Genomic DNA, 19,666 nt, shown 5'->3' on the forward strand with positions numbered 1-19,666 from the left:
CCCCCCCGCCCCGTGTCTGCTATGGGGCACGATATGTGGGTCCGCCGTGGGGCAGGGCTGAAGGAGGGAGATGGGGCAGGTTCAGAGCATTTATTGCCGAGGGGAGCCGGCGGGGGGGTCCCTAATTTTCGTAGCCTGTGGGCAGGGGGTTGGTGTGGGGGTTGTGGAAGAGCGTGTGGTTCCCGTCACCCCACGGGAACGGCTGTGGGGAGAAAGAGAGAGATGGGGGTCAGCGGCAGGAGTCCCCTGGGACCACCTACCCCGGCGTCAGGCCTTCCCTGCCCCATATCCCCCCCATAGGAGCCCATCTACCCTGGCATCAGGTCTTCCCCGCCCCATATCCACCCCATAGGTGCCCATCTACCCTTGCATCAGGTCTTGTCCACCCCATATCCACCCCATAGGAGCCCATCTACCCCGGCGTCAGGCCTTCCCAACCCCATAGGTGCCCATCTACCCCAGCGTCAGGCCTTCCCTGCCCCATAGGTGCCCATCTACTCCGGCGTCAGGCCTTCCCCGCCCCATATCCACCCCATAGGTGCCCATCTACCCTTGCATCAGGTCTTCTCCACCCCATATCCACCCCATAGGGGCCCATCTACCCTGGCATCAGGTCTTCTCCACCCCATATCCACCCCATAGGAGCCCATCTACCCCGGCGTCAGGCCTTCCCAACCCCATAGGTGCCCATCTACCCCGGCATCAGGTCTTCCCAACCCCATAGGGGCCCATCTACCCCAGCGTCAGGCCTTCCCCACCCCATATCCACCCCACAGGGGCCCATCTACCCTTGCATCAGGTCTTCTCCACCCCATATCCACCCCATAGGGGCCCATCTACTCTGGCGTCAGGTCTTCTCCACCCCATATCCACCCCATAGGTGCCCATCTACCCCGGCATCAGGTCTTCTCCACCCCATATCCACCCCATAGGAGCCCATCTACCCCGGCGTCAGGCCTTCCCAACCCCATAGGTGCCCATCTACCCCGGCGTCAGGTCTTCCCAACCCCATAGGGGCCCATCTACCCCAGCGTCAGGCCTTCCCCACCCCATATCCACCCCATAGGTGCCCATCTACCCTTGCATCAGGTCTTCTCCACCCCATATCCACCCCATAGGGGCCCATCTACCCCGGCATCAGGTCTTCTCCACCCCATATCCACCCCATAGGGGCCCATCTACCCCGGCATCAGGTCTTCCCAACCCCATAGGGGCCCATCTACCCCGGCATCAGGTCTTCTCCACCCCATATCCACCCCATAGGGGCCCATCTACCCCGGCATCAGGTCTTCTCCACCCCATATCCACCCCATAGGGGCCCATCTACCCTGGCATCAGGTCTTCTCCACCCCATATCCACCCCATAGGAGCCCATCTACCCTGGCATCAGGTCTTCCCCGCCCCATATCCACCCCATAGGGGCCCATCTACCCTTGCATCAGGTCTTCTCCACCCCATATCCACCCCATAGGAGCCCATCTACCCCGGCGTCAGGCCTTCCCAACCCCATAGGTGCCCATCTACCCCGGCGTCAGGTCTTCCCAACCCCATAGGGGCCCATCTACCCCAGCGTCAGGCCTTCCCCACCCCATATCCACCCCATAGGTGCCCATCTACCCTTGCATCAGGTCTTCTCCACCCCATATCCACCCCATAGGGGCCCATCTACTCTGGCGTCAGGTCTTCTCCACCCCATATCCACCCCATAGGTGCCCATCTACCCCGGCATCAGGTCTTGTCCACCCCATATCCACCCCATAGGAGCCCATCTACCCCGGCGTCAGGCCTTCCCAACCCCATAGGTGCCCATCTACCCCAGCGTCAGGCCTTCCCTGCCCCATAGGTGCCCATCTACTCCGGCGTCAGGCCTTCCCTGCCCCATATCCACCCCATAGGTGCCCATCTACCCTTGCATCAGGTCTTCTCCACCCCATATCCACCCCATAGGGGCCCATCTACCCCGGCATCAGGTCTTCTCCACCCCATATCCACCCCATAGGTGCCCATCTACCCCGGCGTCAGGTCTTCCCAACCCCATAGGGGCCCATCTACCCCGGCATCAGGTCTTCTCCACCCCATATCCACCCCATAGGTGCCCATCTACCCTTGCATCAGGTCTTCTCCACCCCATATCCACCCCATAGGAGCCCATCTACCCCGGCGTCAGGCCTTCCCAACCCCATAGGTGCTCATCTACCCCAGCGTCAGGCCTTCCCTGCCCCATAGGTGCCCATCTACTCCGGCGTCAGGCCTTCCCTGCCCCATATCCACCCCATAGGTGCCCATCTACCCTTGCATCAGGTCTTCTCCACCCCATATCCACCCCATAGGGGCCCATCTACCCCGGCATCAGGTCTTCTCCACCCCATATCCACCCCATAGGAGCCTATCTACCCCGGCGTCAGGTCTTCCCAACCCCATAGGGGCCCATCTACCCCAGCGTCAGGCCTTCCCCACCCCATATCCACCCCATAGGGGCCCATCTACCCCGGCATCAGGTCTTCTCCACCCCATATCCACCCCATAGGAGCCCATCTACCCCGGCGTCAGGCCTTCCCAACCCCATAGGTGCCCATCTACCCCAGCGTCAGGCCTTCCCTGCCCCATAGGTGCCCATCTACTCCGGCGTCAGGCCTTCCCTGCCCCATATCCACCCCATAGGTGCCCATCTACCCTTGCATCAGGTCTTCTCCACCCCATATCCACCCCATAGGGGCCCATCTACCCCGGCATCAGGTCTTCTCCACCCCATATCCACCCCATAGGTGCCCATCTACCCCGGCGTCAGGTCTTCCCAACCCCATAGGGGCCCATCTACCCCGGCGTCAGGCCTTCCCCCCCGTACCTTGGTGCGGATCCGGAGGTGATGATACGGCACGAACGTCGGGGGGCCGTGGGGGTGCCGGTTCTTCGCCAGCCAAGCGTTGAGCATGCAGACCCCCACCCCCGGCAGAGCCACCAGGAACGACAGTGTCCGCCACGTCCGACCTGCCCCACAGGTATTTTTGGGGCTGGGGCACCCCCAAATCCGCTCCCCCCCTCCCAAAGCCCTGGTAGACCCCAAGGTGTCACCCGGTGCACCCCAAAACAGCCCCAGGTACCCCTGGGTCTACGTCGCCCAATAACGCCCCGAAACTGATGATGCACCGTCATCACCCCCAAAACACCCCCAAATACACCCAAAATGCCCCACAGAGCCCCCAAAACACCAGTCACATCCTGCAGCACCCCAAAACACCTGCTACACCCCGAAACACCCCAAATCCACCCGATACAGCCAAGTTCCACCTTAACGTGTCCCCAAAACACCAGAAACTCGCTCCGTGCACCCCAATGTCACCCAATACGTCCCCCCCAACACCCCCAAAACTACCAGAGAAACCCAAACCCACCCGATACAGCGCGACTACCACCCGAAACACCCCAAAACCACTCAATACACCCCAAGATCACCCCAAAGCACTGGATACACCCCAACATTGCCCCAAACACCCCAAACCCACCCAATACACCCCCAAACCACCCCAAAACCACCCGCCCCAGACCCAAAGCTACCCCAAACCCCTCCTGATACACCCCAAAACCACTCAATACACCCCAATTTCACCCATCACCCCCAGATACACCCCAATATTGTCCGCAAACACCCAAAACCACTCAATACACCCCAATTTCACCCATCACCCCCAGATACACCCCAATATTGTCCGCAAACACCCAAAACCCACCCAATACACCCCAATATCACCCATCACCCCCAGATACACCCCAATATTGTCTGCAAACACCCAAAACCCACCCAATACACCCCAATATCACCCATCACCCCAAAACACCCCAATACACCCCAATATCACCCCCAAACCACCCGCCCCGGACCCAAGGGTACCCCAAACCCCTCCTCATACACCCCAAAACCACTCAATAACCCCAATATCACCCCAAAACCACTCAATAGACCCCAACATTGCCCCAAACACCCCAAAACCACTCAATACACCCCAATATCACCTCAAACCACCCCAAAACCACCTTCCCCAGACCCAAAGCTACCCCAAACCCCTCCTGATACACCCCAAAACACCCCAATACACCCCAATATCACCCCAAACCCCCAGATACACCCTAATATTGCCCCAAACACCCCAAAACCACCCAATACACCCCAATATCACCCCCAAACCACCCGCTCCAGACCCAAAGGTACCCCAAACCCCTCCTGATACACCCCAAACCCACCCAATACACCCCAATATCACCCCAAAACCACCCCAAAACCACCCAATACACCCCAATATCATCCCAAAACCACCTGCCTCAGACCCAAAGGTACCCCAAACCCTTCCTGGTACACCCCAAAACTACTCAATACACCCCAATATCACCCCAAACCACCCCAAAACCACCCGCCCCAGACCCAAAGGTACCCCAAACCCCTCCTGATACACCCCAAACCCACCCAATACACCCCAAGATCACCCCAAACAGCCCAAAACCACCCAATACACCCCAATTTCACCCATCACCCCAAAACCACACAATGCACCCCAATATCACCCCAAACCACTGGATACACCCCAATATTGCCCCAAACACCCCAAAACCACCCAATACACCCCAAGATCACCCCAAAACCACTTGCCCCAGACCCAAAGCTACCCCAAACCCCTCCTGATACACCCCAAAACCACCCAATACACCCCAATATCACCCCCAAACCACCCACCACAGACCCAAAGGTACCCCAAACCCCTCCTGATACACCCCAAAACCACCCAGTACACCCCAATTTCACCCATCACCCCAAAACCACGCAATACACCCCAATATTGCCCCAATCCACCCCAAAACCAGCCAATACACCCCAATATTGCCCCAAACCACCCAATACACCCCAATTTCACCCATCACCCCAAACCCACCCAATGCACCCCAATATCACCCCAAACCACCCCAAAACCACCCACCCCAGACCCAAAGGTACCCCAAACCCCTCCTGATACACCCCAAACCCACCCAATACACCCCAAGATCACCCCAAACAGCCCAAAACCACCCAATACACCCCAATATCACCCCCAAATCACCCGCCCCAGACCCAAAGGTACCCCAAACCCCTCCTGATACACCCCAAACCCACCCAATACACCCCAAGATCACCCCAAACAGCCCAAAACCACCCAATACACCCCAATTTCACCCATCACCCCAAAACCACCCAATACACCCCAATATTGCCCCAAACACCCTCAAACCACCCAATACACCCCAATTTCACCCCAAACCACGCAATACACCCCAACATTGCCCCAAACACCCCAAAACCACCCAATACACCCCAAACCACCCCAATTTCACCCATCACCCCCAGATACACCCCAATTTCACCCCACCCCCCCCCCAAAAAACCCCCACACGTATCCCCCCCCCCCCCCGACCTCCAGCAGCACCGGCGTGGGCCCCGGCGGCGGACGCCAGGGTCCGCCGTGGGGCAGCCCCCCAAGTGACCATGGTGGCAGTTGAAGGGCGACTGACACCCCCCCCCCCCCCCGCGGTCACCCTGGCCCCACGACACCCCCCCCCCCCCCTTCAGCCTGGCCAATAAGGCTGAGGCCCGGCCCCAGCTCGGTGCACGTGTTAAATATAGACCGGAGTTAAATATAGACGCAGGCGAAGGGCGAGGGGCCGGATAAGGGGGGGGGAGCGGATCTGTGGGTCCTTGCGAGGGACGAGGGGGGGGTCACAAGGCTCCCGAGGGGACCTACGTGTCTGGGGGTGACCCCCCCCCCAAAAGCCCCCCACTTCGGGCTGAGACCCGGGGTCCACCGTGCAAACGGCTTTATCGGTGGCTGCGAAAAGAGGGGTGACCCCCCCCCCCAAAAAAAAAAAAATTTGGGAGGACCTAGGTGTCCTTGCAACCCCTTTTCCCACCCAATTGACCCCCCCCACAACAAGGGGGACCCGGGGGGGGGTCTCCTCACCCCTGAGGGTCACCCACAGGGGTCCCGTCGCCTTCCATGAGCTCCTTGTAGTGGCGCTTGAAGAAGCCCACCTTGGGGGGGGGCAAAAAAAAACAGGGGGGGAAGGTGAGTCTGGGGTGGGGGAGAGGAGAATACCCCACCCCATGTGGGTGGGGGGTCACCCAGGACCCCCACCCTCACCTTGTAGAGCGCCAAAGCCACCAGAGCCAGCAGGACGAGCCCCCCCACGGTCCCCCCCAGGATGAGGGGCAGCGGGTTGGGGGTCTCCAGGCGTTCCACCTCCGTCCGCACCTACGGGAGACGAGGGTGGCCGGGGAAAGGGACCCAAAGGTACGGGACCCCCAACCCACCCCACGGACCCCCACCCCACGGACACCCCCCCATAGATTTGGGGGTCGGGGGCTTCACCTGGAGCTGGGGGTCCCTCCCGGTATTCCAGAAGCGTCCCACGTCGTAGAGGACCCGGGCCGAGCTCTGCACGACCACCTTGGGCTGGAGGGGGGTCTTTGGGGTGGGGGGGGGGGAGATGTGGGGCAGCCGTGGGGCACAGGGTATCGCCGTGGGGCGTCCCACCGCCCCCCAGGGCACCCTCCCCATCCTCGGTTTGCCCCTCGACACGGGCCGGCCGGTGCGATGACCCCCCCCCCAGACCCCCCGGCTGCCCCCCACGGCTGCCCCCTTACCGATGCCACCCAGCCCAGGGCCAGGGTCCCCCCGAGGCTGAACCCCAAGGACTGGGGGGGGTCCAGCTCCTGGAGCTGGCACTGCAGCTCCCGGCAAGCGGCCACGGTGCAGTCCTGAGTGGGGGGGGGGACACACAGAGAGGGGCGAGGGGGTGACGTGGGGGCTGGGGAGACCCCCTCCACCCCACGTCCCCGGTGGGGGGGGGCACTCACCAGTACGGGGTGCTCCCGCAGGCGCTGGGGGATGTCGGGGACCCCCGGGTGCTCGGCCACCGTCCGGCACTGCACCAGCTCCTGCTGGGGTCGGGGGGGGGATCCCAGTTCTGGGGACCCCCCACCCCCTTTCTGGGCTGTCCCCGCTGTGGGGTCACCCCTGTTTTTGGGGGGGCAGCGGGGTGGGGGGGGGTGTTACCTGGTCAGGGGTGACCTTCAGCTCGTCCCACAGCGGGGTCCCCCCCAGGGCCGTGGGGACCCAGAAGGTGACGTTGATGGGGAGACCCCTCTGGCCCAAGATCTTCACCTGCCGCGGGGAGGGGGACGGTGGGGACGGGACCCCCGGCGCGCCGGGGGGGACCCGGGCGTGCGGGATGGGACCCCTCCCTCGCTCCCAGCCCTCACCTCGTAGTGGTGGGTGACGGGGGCGCTGGTGGGGGCTCCCGTGTGGGTCGAGACGTTGACGTATTTGGTGGAGTCCGGGGTGCTGGTGGGAACGAGAGGGGAGACGGTGGGGGGGTGGGGAGGGGGCGTGAGGGGGACAGTGGGGACGAGGGAGGTGGTGGCACGTTGGGGATGAGGGACGTGGGGCTGGTGGCACGTTGGGGTTGAGGGACGTGGGGATGAGGTACATTGGGGAGCAGAGACGTGGGGCTGGTGGCACGTTGGGGATGAGGAACATGGGGCTGGTGGCACATTGAGGACCAGAGATTTGGGGCTGGTGGCACATTGGGGACCAGAGACGTGGGGCTGGTGGCACGTTGGGGATGAGGAACATGGGGCTGGTGGCACATTGGGGACCAGAGACGTGGGGCTGGTGGCACGTTGGCGATGAGGAACATGGGGCTGGTGGCATGTTGGGGACCAGGGACGTGGAGCTGGTGGCATGTTGGGGAGCAGAGATGTGGGGCTGGTGGCACGTTGGGGACCAGAGATATTGGGCTGGTGGCATGATGGGGATGAGGGACGTGGGGCTGGTGGCACATCGGGGATGAGGAACATGGGGCTGGTGGCACATTGAGGACCAGAGATTTGGGGCTGGTGGCACATTGGGGACCAGAGATGTGGGGCTGGTGGCACGTTGGGGATGAGGGACGTGGGGCTGGTGGCATGTTAGGGACTAGAGACGTGGGGCTGGTGGCACGTTGGCGATGAGGAACATGGGGCTGGTGGCATGTTGGGGACCAGGGACGTGGAGCTGGTGGCATGTTGGGGAGCAGAGATGTGGGGCTGGTGGCACGTTGGGGACCAGAGATATTGGGCTGGTGGCATGATGGGGATGAGGGACGTGGGGCTGGTGGCACATCGGGGATGAGGAACATGGGGCTGGTGGCACATTGAGGACCAGAGATTTGGGGCTGGTGGCACATTGGGGACCAGAGATGTGGGGCTGGTGGCACGTTGGGGATGAGGGACGTGGGGCTGGTGGCATGTTAGGGACTAGAGACGTGGGGCTGGTGGCACGTTGGGGATGAGGGACGTGGGGCAAGTGACACGGGTTGGGGTCTTGGGTGGCCCGGCGAGGTGGCACCCCGTACCTGGTGAGGACGAGGAAGACGCCGTACTTCACCGGGATCTTGGCGTGTTGCACCCGGCCGCCCGGCGCCCCGTTGTTGCTGCGGCAGAGGGGTGTGATGAGGGTCACCTCACCCCCCCACCGCCCACCCTGCCCACCCCCTGCCCCTCACCTGCTGGCATTGGCCACCACCTCCAACACCCCCCCCAGCTCCGCGCCGTGGGGCACGTCCAGGCTGACGGTGAACACGACCTGTGGGACGGGACGCCTGGGCGTCAGCCCCCGACCCACCTCATGGGGGACGTCCCCAAGTGCCCCGAGCGGGCTGGGGGGGACGCGGGGACCCCCGCTACCTCGGCGCCGGGGCGGAAGATGGGGTGGTTGACGAGGCAGACGGTTCTGCGCCGCGGTCCCTCCGCCGGCTCTGAGTTGCAGTTCAGGGACACGGATCTCCTGGAGGACTGAGAACGTCCCCCGAGGGGGTGTCAGGGTGGGCAAGACAACCGGGGGGGGGGGTCAGGGGACATCTGGAGGCCAGATGGGCTTCGGAGTGGTCTTGAGGACATCTGGAATGGTTTAGGAGGCCACATGGACTTCTGGAGGGCTTGGGGGACACCTGGAGGGGCTTGGGGTGGGCAAATGGGGATCTGGGAGGTCTTGAGGACATCTGGATGGGGTTTGGGTATCGTGAGGACAGCTGGAGAAGGTTTCAGAGACCACGTGGGCCTACAGAGGATCTCGAAGACACCTGGGGGGGATTTTTGGAGGCCAGATAGGCTTCTGGGGGTCTAGAGAACATCTGGAGAGGGTTCAGGAGGCCACATGGACTTGTGGGGAATCTTGAGGACATCTGAAGGGGAGTTGGGCATCCACGTGAACTTGTAAATAGTCTGGAGGGCGTCTGGAAGAGCTTTAGGAGGCCAAATGCACTTCTGGAGGGTCTTGGGGACTTCTGGGGGGTCTTCTAGGCTCTGAAGGATTTGGGGGGGGGGGGTTACCTGGAGCACCACAGCCTTGCGGTAGGAGAGGGCCCCGGCGTGATGCAGCTGGACGGTGGTCCCGTACGAGTCCTCCCCGCGGTTGCGGAGGGTGACGGTGACGTTCACCACGTCGGTCACCCCCACCACAACGGTCTCCAGCCTGGGGGGGGGACGGGACACAGAGCGGGGTGGGGGCAGGCAGGGGCAGACCCCAGCATCCACGGGTGTCCCCTGACATGGGGAACGGGGGGACCTACCGAGAGAAGTCGAAGGAGATCTGGAGGTCGTCGACGCAGACGTTGTCATCACCGCAGTCCTTCTCGAAGGGCAGCTGAGGAGACGCCTCGTCCGTCCGTCCGTCCGTCCGTCCCCCAGGCGGCCGGCTGGCTGCCTTCCTCTCCTTCATCCTCCCATCCCTCAGCCAGCTGTCTGTCCATCTGCCCACCCACCCTGGCTCTCCTAGAGCCTTCCAACCCTCCCCATGCCTGGATGTCCTTCCACGTAGCTGGCCTTCCATCCGTCCTTGTGTCCTTCCTTCCTCCCAATCTAGCCACCTGTCCTTCTGTCCTTCCTCCCATGCATCTCTCCATCCTCCCTTCCTCCCATCTTCCCTTGGTTCCTCCCATCCTCCCTTCTGTCCATCCATCCCACCTCCTTTCTCTCCACGGATCCATCTGTCCTTCTTGCCTCTTGACCTTCCATCCATCCCACCTCCTTTCTCTCCACAGATCCATCTGTCCTTCTTGCCTCTTGTCCTTCCATCCATCCCACCTCCTTTCTCTCCACGGATCCATCTGTCCTTCTTGCCTCTTGACCTTCCATCCATCCCACCTCCTTTCTCTCCACGGATCCATCTGTCCTTCTTGCCTCTTGACCTTCCACCCATCCCACCTCCCCTTCCACCGCTCCATCCATCTGTCCTTCCACCCTTCCGTCCATCCACGCCACCCCCAACCCTACAGCCCACCACTGCTCCCCTCCAACGCCGCCGCTGCCATGGGGTGACCCCCCAAGCCCCTACCGTGCCCACGGCCACCATCACCGAGTCCTCGCTCAAGGCTGGCCGCAGCCCCCCGGCCACCCCGATGGGGTCTCCCGTGGCATCGTAGGTGAGGCGCAGCACCAGGGGGGTCAGCGTGTCCTGTGGGCACCCCTGCCCAGCACAGAGAGACGACCGTGTCCCCCACGCCGGTGCCGTGGGGTTGCGCCGCCCCCCCCGACCACCCCGCCGGGACCTTTCCCGACACCCACCGTGAAGGCGATGCCGAAGGTCTCGCACCTCTGCCCGACGCCCAGTTGGAGGGTCCCGTTGCGGACGGCGGCGCCACCGGCAAAGACGGCCCGGACCATCGCCCGGCTGGGGTCCAGGGCCGCCTGGTACCGGAGGGTGGTGGAAAGCTGGCTGCCTGCGGGGAAAGGGAGCAGAAAGTGGGCGGCCAGGGTCCCTGGCAGCCCTCCGGGATGGTGGGAAAGGGGAGGATGGAGAGACAGATGGATTTTGGAGGGTCTTAAGGACATCTGGAGGTGGTTTAGAGGGCCACATGGACTTCTGGGGGGCTCAGGAGACATCTGGAAGGGATTTAGGAGCCCACATGGACTTCTGGGGGGTTCGGGAGACATCTGGAGGGGCTTTGGGAGGCCACGTGGACTTCTGGTGGGCCTTGAGTACATCTGGAGGGGCTTTGGGAAGCCAGACAGGCTGCTGGTGGGTCTTGAGGACATCTGGAGGGGATTTAGGAGCCCACATGGACTTCTGGGGGGTTCGGGAGACATCTGGAGGGGCTTTGGGAGGCCAGACAGGCTTCTGGTGGGCCTTGAGTACATCTGGAGGGGATTTAGGGGGGCATGTGGACTTCTGGGGGGCTCGGGAGACATCTGGAGCGGCTTTGGGAGGCCAGACAGGCTGCTGGTGGGCCTTGAGGACATCTGGAGGGGATTTAGGAGCCCACGTGGACTTCTGGGGGGCTCGGGAGACATCTGGAGGGGCTTTGGGAGGCCAGATGGACTCCTGGGGGAAGAACGTGAGGAGGCGGCTTGTGGGGGGTCCGTGTACACTTCTGGGGGGTCTTGGGGACACCTGCACATGCTTTGGGGGTCCAGATGGACATCTAGGAGGTCTCACCAAAGTTGTCAGGGGTTTTCTTGGTGCTGAGGAAGCAGATCTTAGCCTTGGCCACTTCTCCCTTGAGCACTTCCTCCTCCTGACAGTCAAAAGCGGCCGCTGGTATCTCTTCGGGCTGGAAAGTCACCGTTACGCGGATCCTGAGCAGCGGCTGAGACCTTGTGGTGACAACCAGAGGGGGGTTGGCGGTGGCCACTCCACCCTCCAGGCTGTGGAAGGTCTCAGGTGGGTTCCCCAGGCGGACCTGAGCAGCAGAACCTGTCCCTGGGCGCCCACGGCCACGTCCGGCAGCCTGTCCCCTGTCAGGTCCTGGCCACCGCTGATGGCCTGGCCAAAATAGCGTGGCCTGCTGGAGAACCGGGCACCTGAGATGCGCTGGGGGAGACAGAGGTGCCCGAGTGGGTGAGTCGTCTCTGGCCCCCAAGATGTTCCCAGCACCTGGGACACCTACAGGAGCTGGAGGGTCTCCAGCATCCAGGACGTCTTGGGCACCTGGAGCTGCTCCAGCACGCAAGATGTCTTCATCACCCAAGACCCCTCCAGCACCCAAGACGCCTTCAGCACGCAGGGTGTGACCAGCGCCCAGGACATCTCCACCACCCAAGATGCCTCCACCACCCAGGACATCTCCACCACCCAAGATGCCTCCATCACCCAGGACACCTCCACCACCCAAGATGCCTCCACCACCCAGGACATCTCCACCACCCAAGATGCGTCCATCACCCAGCACACCTCCACCACCCAAGATGCCTCCACCACCCAAGATGCCTCCACCACCCAAAGCATCTTCAGCATCCAGAACATCTCCAGCACCCAGAGCATCTCCAGCACCCAAGATGCCTCCACCACCCAAGGCATCTTCAGCACCCAGGATGCCTCCAGCACCCAAGGTTTCTCCAGCACCCACCACGTCCCCACCACCCTGCACCTCTCCCTCACCCAGCAGGCACCCGTGACCTGGGACATCCCCACCCCCAGGACCAGGGGCGGCGGGGGGGGGTCTCACCTGGCTGTACTGGGAGGCGACGCCTCCCTGCTTCCCGCGGAAGACGTAGACGGCCCCGCGCTCCTCGTCCTCCAGCGGGGCCCCCACGGCCACGTCGGGCCACCGGTCCCCGTCGACGTCCCCCAGTCGAGCCACGCTGGCCCCAAAGCGCCCCAACGGGTGGCCGGGTTGTCCCTGCAGCATCTGCTGGCACTGCAACCGGCCGCCCTGGGGGGGGGAACGAGGCGCTGGGTACCCCCGCTCTGCCCACCCCGGGGCAAGGTGGGAGTGGGGTGGGGGTCCCCTACCTTCGGCCTCAGGGTGCAGACGGCCACGCGGCCCCCGCTGCCGGCCCCATAGAACATGGGGGCCCCCACCAGCACCACCTTGGCCGAGCCGTCCCCGTCGGGGTCCAGGGCGCACAGGGACGCCCCGAAGTAGGAGCCCACCTGCAGGGAGAAGCGGCCGTGGGGCTGGCTGGGGGGGGGGAGGGTTCCCCCCTCCCCATGTCCCCCCTTTCCCGTGGCCCCACACTTACCTGCGGCCCCGTGGCATCGGCCAGGAGCTCCCAGGGCGCCCGGGGGCCGTGGAGGTGGAAGAGGAGGAGGCGGCCAACGTGGCGGTAGCGGGGGGCTCCCAGCGCCAGCGCCCGCCTGCCCCCCAGGGACAGGGACTCGGCCGCGTAGCCTGGACACAGGGGGGGTCAGCGGGGGACCCTCCTGGGGGTGTCAGCGGCCCCAGGAGCCGTGAGGGGATGCTGACATCCCCAGGATCATCATGGGGGCACCAGGACCACCAGGACTTCATGGGGGCACCAGTATCCCCAGGATCATCAAGGGGGCACCAGTATCCCCAGGGCATCATGGGGGCACCAGGACCCCCAGGATCCACATGGTGGCACCAGTGTCTCCAGGATGCTCATGGGTGCACCAACATCCCCAGGACATCATGGGGGCACCAGTATCCCCAGGATCCTCATGGGCGCACCAGTATCCCCAGGACATCATGGGTGCACCAACATCCCCAGGACATCATGAGGGCACCAGTAACTCCAGGGTCCTCATGGGGGCACCAGTATCCCCAGGATCCTCATGGGGGCACCAGGATTCCGCAGGATCCTCATGGGTGCACCAACATCCCTAGGATCCTCATGGGGGCACCAACATCCCCAGGATCCTCATGGGTGCACCAGTATCCCCAGGATCCTCATGGGGGCACCAACATCCCCAGGACATCATGGGGGCACCAGTATCCCCAGGACATCATGAGGGCACCAGTAACTCCAGGGTCCTCATGGGTGCACCAACATCCCCAGGATCCTCATGGGGGCACCAGTATCCCCAGGACATCATGAGGGCACCAGTAACTCCAGGGTCCTCATGGGTGCACCAACATCCCCAGGATCCTCATGGGGGCACCAACATCCCCAGGATCCTCATGGGGGCATCAACATCCCCAGGACATCATGGGGGCACCAGTATCCCCAGGACTTCATAGGGGCACCAACATCCGCAGGTTGATGCTGCTGATGTCCCCTGGACCTCATGGGGACACCAACGTCCCCAGAGACATTGTGAGGACACTGATGTCCCCAGGACCCTCATGGGGACGTTCACAAGGACCCGACATCCCCAGGACACCTGCGAGGACGCCACTGTCCCCGGCACGCTCACGGGGACCCTCGCCAGGGACCCATGTCCCCACAAGGCCCTCATGGGAACCCAACCTCCCCAGCCCCACACGGGGACCCTCACGAGGACGCCGACATCCCCAGGACCCTCACAGGGGACACCACCGGGACCCCGGCGGGGACCCGTCCATCCCCGTCCCAGGCAGCCCGTACCCAAGTAGGCGTCGTTCATGTCCCCGGCCGCTCGGGACACGTTGACGAAGGTGGTCTCCCCGCTTCTGCCGTAGACAAAGACCCCTCCGGACCAGTCGTAGGCGCCCACCGCTCCCAGTACGGGCCCCTCCTGCACCAGTAAAGTCAGGGAGGGGGACGGCGGTGGGGGGGGAGAGCAGTCGGTCCTGCCCCGGGGACACCCCACGGGTATGGGGACGGTCTCAGGTGGCCGGGGGACACTTACGGGGGTGAGCAGGGCGCTGAAGCCCTCCTGGGCCATCTCCAACTGGAAGGAGCTGCTGTCGGCAGACTGGGTGCCTGGGGGGGGGGCAGGGGTGAGCGGGGGGCACCGGCTGCCCCCCCCCAGCCACCCTCCGGCCCCCCCAGTACCCTCGATGGCGAAGATCTTGTCCTGCAGCTGGTTCTGGATGCCCTGCAGGGCGTCAAAGTTGTTCACCTGGAAGACGTGGTCCTCGCTGGGTTTGGAGGCGATGGTGCGGAGCTCTTCTACGGCATCTGGATCCACGAAGGCGCTGCCCACCTGGGGTCAGAGCAGGATGGGTGTCGGGAGGGATGGAGAGGTTCAGGGAGGGAAGGAAGGATGGGTGGACGGGTGTTTGGAGAGGGCGGGATGGACAGATGTGAATAGAATGGATGGAGATGGTTGGAGGTGGATGGATGGAGAGGTTTGGAGGTGGATGGATGGAGATGGTTGGAGGTGGGTGGAGATTTTTGGAGATGGATGAATGGAGATGTTTGGACGCGGATGGATGGAGATGGTTGGAGGTGGATGGATGGAGATGTTTGGGGATGGATGGATGAAGATATTTGGAGGTGAATGGATGGAGATGTTTGGAGGTGGATGGATGGAGATGTTTGGAGGTGGGTGGATGGAGATGGTTGGAGGTGGGTGGATGGAGATGGTTGGAGGTGGGTGGATGGAAATGTTTGGAGGTGGATGGATGGAGATGGTTGGAGGCGGGTGGATGGAGATGTTTGGAGGTGGATGGATGGAGGTGTTTGGAGGCGGATGGATGTAGATGGTTGGAAACGGATGGATGGAGATGGTTGGAGGCGGATGGATGGAGATGGTTGGAGACAGATGGATGGAGACGGTTGGAGACAGATGGATGGAGATGGTTGGAGGTGGATGGAAAAATGGATGGAGATGTTTGGGCAGCACTTGCTCACCCCAATGGCATAGCGGATGATCCCTGCGCGCTCTGCTTCAGCGATGACCTGTCTGTAGTCCAGCTTGTCCCCAAACTTCTGCCCATCTGTCACCACAATGAGGATCCTGTGAGCTCCTGCCCGGACTCCGTTCCTCAGGTTGAACAGTTCCCTCCTGCTCCGGGGCGATGGAAGGGACGGTTATCTTGGGACGATGGGGTGGTCCCGAGGAGGGGAGAGGGGGCAGGATGGATCTGAAGGTGGGACCTACACCACGGCCTGGATAGCAGTGGCTGTGTAGGTGAGTCCTCTTTGCTGTGTGATGAGGCGGACCTTCTTCTCCCACTCCGCCGGGGACAACCGGGCAAAGGTGGCAAAGTCAAAATGGTGGTTGATTGTACTGGAGAACTGCGTGAGGGCAAACTGGTGGCCGGGGAGAGAAAGGGAAGATGTGATGGAGCAGGATCAGGCCACCCATGGGTGCCTGGGACCCTGTCCTGGGAAGGGTGGCACCTACGCGGGTGTCAGTGCTCTTAAACCGCTTCATGACCTGGATGATAAAGGTCTTCATCCTCTCGAAGTCAGAGGTACTGATGCTGCCTGAACCGTCCATGAGGAAGACGATGTCAGAGGCCTTCACGGGGCAATCTGAGCGGGGGGGGGGACACAAACGGGGGGTGGTGGAGGAAAGATGCACAACTTGACCCTGTGGGGCCCATCTATCCCAGCGTCAGGTCTTCACCAACCTGTAGGACCCATCTACCCTTGCGTCTGGTCTTCTCCACCCCGTATCAACCCCATAGAGCCCATCTACCCCAAGGTCAGGCTTTTTCTTACCCCATAGGACCCCTCACCCCAATGTTGGGACCCCCCCCCCCATACCTGGCAGGGGGACAGTCGGGGTGTTCCCAGCGGGCAGAAGGAAGCAGAGCCCCCGCAGCTCCACGTTCACCCCACAGGCCCTCCGTGCTGTGGGGCCGCATGCCTGTGGCCCAAGACGGGGTGACACCATGTTCCCCCAACCCTCCCAGGCCCTGACAGACTGCAATATTCTCCAAGAGGTCCCAGTAGACCTCAAGAGACGCCAGTAGACCCCAACAGAACCCCAGTAGCCCCCAGTAGACCCCAGGAGACCCCAGTAGATCTCAATAGACCCTAGTAGATCCCAATAGACCCTAGTAGACCCCAAGAGTCCCCAATAGAACCCAAAAGACCCCAGCAGAACCCCAGGAGCCCCCAGTAGAACCCAGCAGTACCCCAGTAGATCCCAACAGAGCCTAGTAGGCCCCAAGAGTCCCCAGGAGCCCCCAGCAGACCCCAATAGAACCCAAAAGACCCCAGCAGAACCCCAGTAGCCCCCAGTAGACCCCAATAGAACCCAAAAGACCCAGACAGAACCCCAGGAGTCCCCAGTAGACCCCAGCAGACCCCAAAATACCCAGATAGAACCCCAGTAGACACCAAAAGACCCCAATAGAAGCCTAGTAGATGCCAAGAGACCCCAGGAGACCCAGCAGACCCCAATAGAACCCAAAAGACCCCAGCAGAACCCCAGTAGCCCCCAGTAGACCCCAGCAGACCCCAATAGAAGCCTAGTAGACCTCAAGAGATCCCAGGAGCCCCTAGTAGCCCCCAGTAGACCCCAAGAGACCCCAGTAGATCCCAATAGACCCTAGTAGACCCCAAGAGTCCCCAGGAGACCCCAATAGAACCCAAAAGACCCAGACAGAACCCCAGGAGCCCCCAGTAGACCCCAGCAGACCCCAATAGAAGCCTAGTAGATGCCAAGAGATCCCAGGAGCCCCCAGCAGACCCCAAGAGACCCCAGTAGACCCCAAGAGACCCCAGTAGATCCCAATAGCGCCTAGTAGACCCCAAGTGTCCCCAGAAGCCCCCAGCAGACCCCAAAATACCCAGATAGAACCCCAGTAGACACCAAAAGACCCCAATAGAAGCCTAGTAGATGCCAAGAGATCCCAGGAGCCCCCAGCAGACCCCAGGAGACCCCAGTAGACCCCAAGAGACCCCAGTAGACCCCAAGAGAGCTCAGAAGATCCCACTGGGTCCCCTCCCTGGGGGTGCTGGACCCACCTCCCCAGATTTCCGCCCCCCCCATCACCACCGACCATCATGACGGAGACGGGACCCACCAGGACCTGGGATCCGTGGGCTGCCAGGGTCAGGCCCAGAGACATGGAGGTCACATCCGGAGGGGCTTTTGGGGGGGGGCAGAGGGGCATGATGGGCGACCCCGGCATCTGGGTTGCCCCCCCCCCTCCACCCCCACACCCCTTTTGGGGGGCCCAGGCGTTTTGGGGGTGCCACCCCAGCACCCTACCAGTGATGGGGACAGCCTGGCATCTCCCAGTCCCAAACTGGCACCGATAGACCCTTCCAGTCTCACCAGCACCTCCCGGCTCCAGGGGGGCCCCCACCAGCACCCTAGGGTGGGGACGGTGGGGGTTAGGGGGTGTCCCGTGGGGGGGGGGAGGGCACCCAAGGGTGAACGGAGGGGTCACCTACCCGCCGTCGACCTGGGCCACGCTGTGCCCGAAGGAACCCCCCGCGTCCCGAAAAACCATCGCCGATGCCTCATCCAGTCTGGAGCCGAGGGTGGGGGGCAGCCCTTGGGGGGGGGGGGGGGAACGGTGGGGTGGAGGGGGACACCCAGGCATCTGGGAACCCCCATCCCCCCAATATTTTGACACCACCCCCCCCCCCAAGGGACCCAGGTATCTGGGAACCCCAAAATATTTCAACACCACCACCCCCCCCCCCCAAGGGACCCAGGTATGTGGGGACCCCCATTTTGCCCCCCCCCCAGGGAACCCGGGCATCCTGCACCCACCTACGCAGAGCAGCGCAAGCAGCACCCATGGGTGCATGGTGGCCAACCCCAGGGTGCTGAGAAGGAGAAGTGAAAGGGGTGGAGCGGTGGGGGTTGTGGGGGGGGGCACCCACGGCACGCTGCACGCCGAAAAAAATGGGGTCAACCCCCACCGAAATCGGGGTTACCCCCGACGAAGCGCGACCTTAACAAAAAAAAAAAAAAAAGGGGCTATCCCCCCAATCACCTGCACCCCCAAAATGGGGCATGACCCCAATTTAGGCATCCCCCCCCCCCAAAAAAAAGAGACCCCGCAGCACCCATGGGTGGCAGGAAGCTGTTGGGGTTATTTATAGCTGGGGGGGGGCGGACAGTGCTAAACCCACACGTATGGGGCCGGAACGTTCCCATAATAATCCCCCGATGCTTGGGACCACAGAGGTGTTGGGGTTCTTCTGCGAGTTGGGGGGGGGCGGAATTTGGGGGGTGTCCAGTTGGGTCCTGGGGGTAGGGGTGTCCCATGTGATTGACCCCGAATTGGGGGGAGATTCGCAGAAATTGGGTGAAATTGATCTCGAAAAGGTGGGGGGGAAATGGCTGAAATGGGGTGAAAGCGATGCAAAAAAAAGCGGGGGGGGGAAACTGAGGCAGAAGAGGGTGGAATTGGCAGAAATGGCATGAAATTGACCCCAAAAAAGAGGGAAAAGGGACGCAAACCCACTGGAAATAGCCCCGAAGTGGGTGAAATTGGCCCCGAAGTGGGCAAGCTAGACACAAAATTTGGTGAAAAGATCAAAAAAATTTGATCAAAATTTGGTGAAAAGATCAAAAAAATTTGATCAAAATTTGGTGAAATGAGTGGGGGAAAAAATAGCCCGTATTTGGTGAAGTTGCCCCCAAACTAGGAGGAATTGACCCAGAAGGGGGAGGAATTGACACAAAACTGGGACAACTAGCACCAAAGTGGGTGTAAATGGGCCAAAACTGGGGGAAATGGGCCCAAAGGAGGGGAAACTGACCCAAAAAGGAGGCAAAATTGACCCGACCTGACCCCAAAGGGAGTGAAATTGGTATGAAAAATGGGCAAAATTGACACAAAAATGGGAGGAACGGCACCAAAAGTGTGAAACTGACCCAAAACTGGGGGAAATAGGCCCAAAGGGGGTGAAACTGACCCAAAAAGGAGGCAAAATTGACCCCACCTGACAGTAACTGACCCCAAAGGGAGCGAAATTGGTATGAAAAATGGGCAAAATTGACACAAAATGGGAGGAACGGCACCAGAAGTGTGAAAGTGACCCAAAACTGGGGGAAATGGGCCCAAAACCGAGGTGAAACTGACC

At 62.0% G+C, this 19,666-nt stretch overlaps 2 protein-coding genes across 3 annotated transcripts; both read right to left on the bottom strand.

Moving 5' to 3' along the window:
• Positions 1-75: 75 nt before the first annotated feature.
• Positions 76-5,582, bottom strand: COX6A2 (cytochrome c oxidase subunit 6A2). The gene is made up of 3 exons (XM_069774605.1): positions 5,439-5,582; positions 2,846-2,988; positions 76-202 (listed from the first exon to the last, which is right to left on the bottom strand). The coding sequence occupies exons 1-3, from the start codon at positions 5,509-5,511 to the stop codon at positions 122-124; spliced, it is 297 nt and encodes a 98-aa protein (XP_069630706.1). The 5' UTR covers positions 5,512-5,582; the 3' UTR covers positions 76-121.
• Positions 5,583-5,943: 361 nt separating this feature from the next.
• LOC138682947 (integrin alpha-M-like) lies at positions 5,944-18,132 on the bottom strand. Of its 2 annotated transcripts, none has more exons than XM_069774471.1 (29): positions 18,020-18,132; positions 17,835-17,938; positions 17,647-17,711; positions 16,379-16,481; positions 16,014-16,144; positions 15,768-15,919; positions 15,518-15,671; positions 14,717-14,867; positions 14,571-14,644; positions 14,327-14,456; positions 13,022-13,170; positions 12,792-12,932; positions 12,505-12,711; positions 11,740-11,870; positions 11,496-11,653; positions 10,625-10,779; positions 10,395-10,526; positions 9,631-9,704; positions 9,392-9,533; positions 8,747-8,854; positions 8,566-8,645; positions 8,416-8,493; positions 7,283-7,364; positions 7,077-7,184; positions 6,878-6,958; positions 6,665-6,778; positions 6,390-6,485; positions 6,162-6,272; positions 5,944-6,052 (listed from the first exon to the last, which is right to left on the bottom strand). In XM_069774471.1, exons 1-29 carry the CDS (start codon positions 18,076-18,078, stop codon positions 5,978-5,980), a joined length of 3,345 nt encoding a protein of 1,114 aa, XP_069630572.1. In that variant the 5' UTR covers positions 18,079-18,132; the 3' UTR covers positions 5,944-5,977. The 2 variants fall into 2 exon arrangements, with proteins under 2 accessions (XP_069630572.1, XP_069630571.1); XM_069774470.1 differs by having other exon boundaries at positions 6,878-6,961.
• Positions 18,133-19,666: the final 1,534 nt, after the last annotated feature.

Source organism: Haliaeetus albicilla, chromosome 30 (assembly GCF_947461875.1).
Source record: "Haliaeetus albicilla chromosome 30, bHalAlb1.1, whole genome shotgun sequence".
Classification (NCBI taxonomy): domain Eukaryota; kingdom Metazoa; phylum Chordata; class Aves; order Accipitriformes; family Accipitridae; genus Haliaeetus; species Haliaeetus albicilla.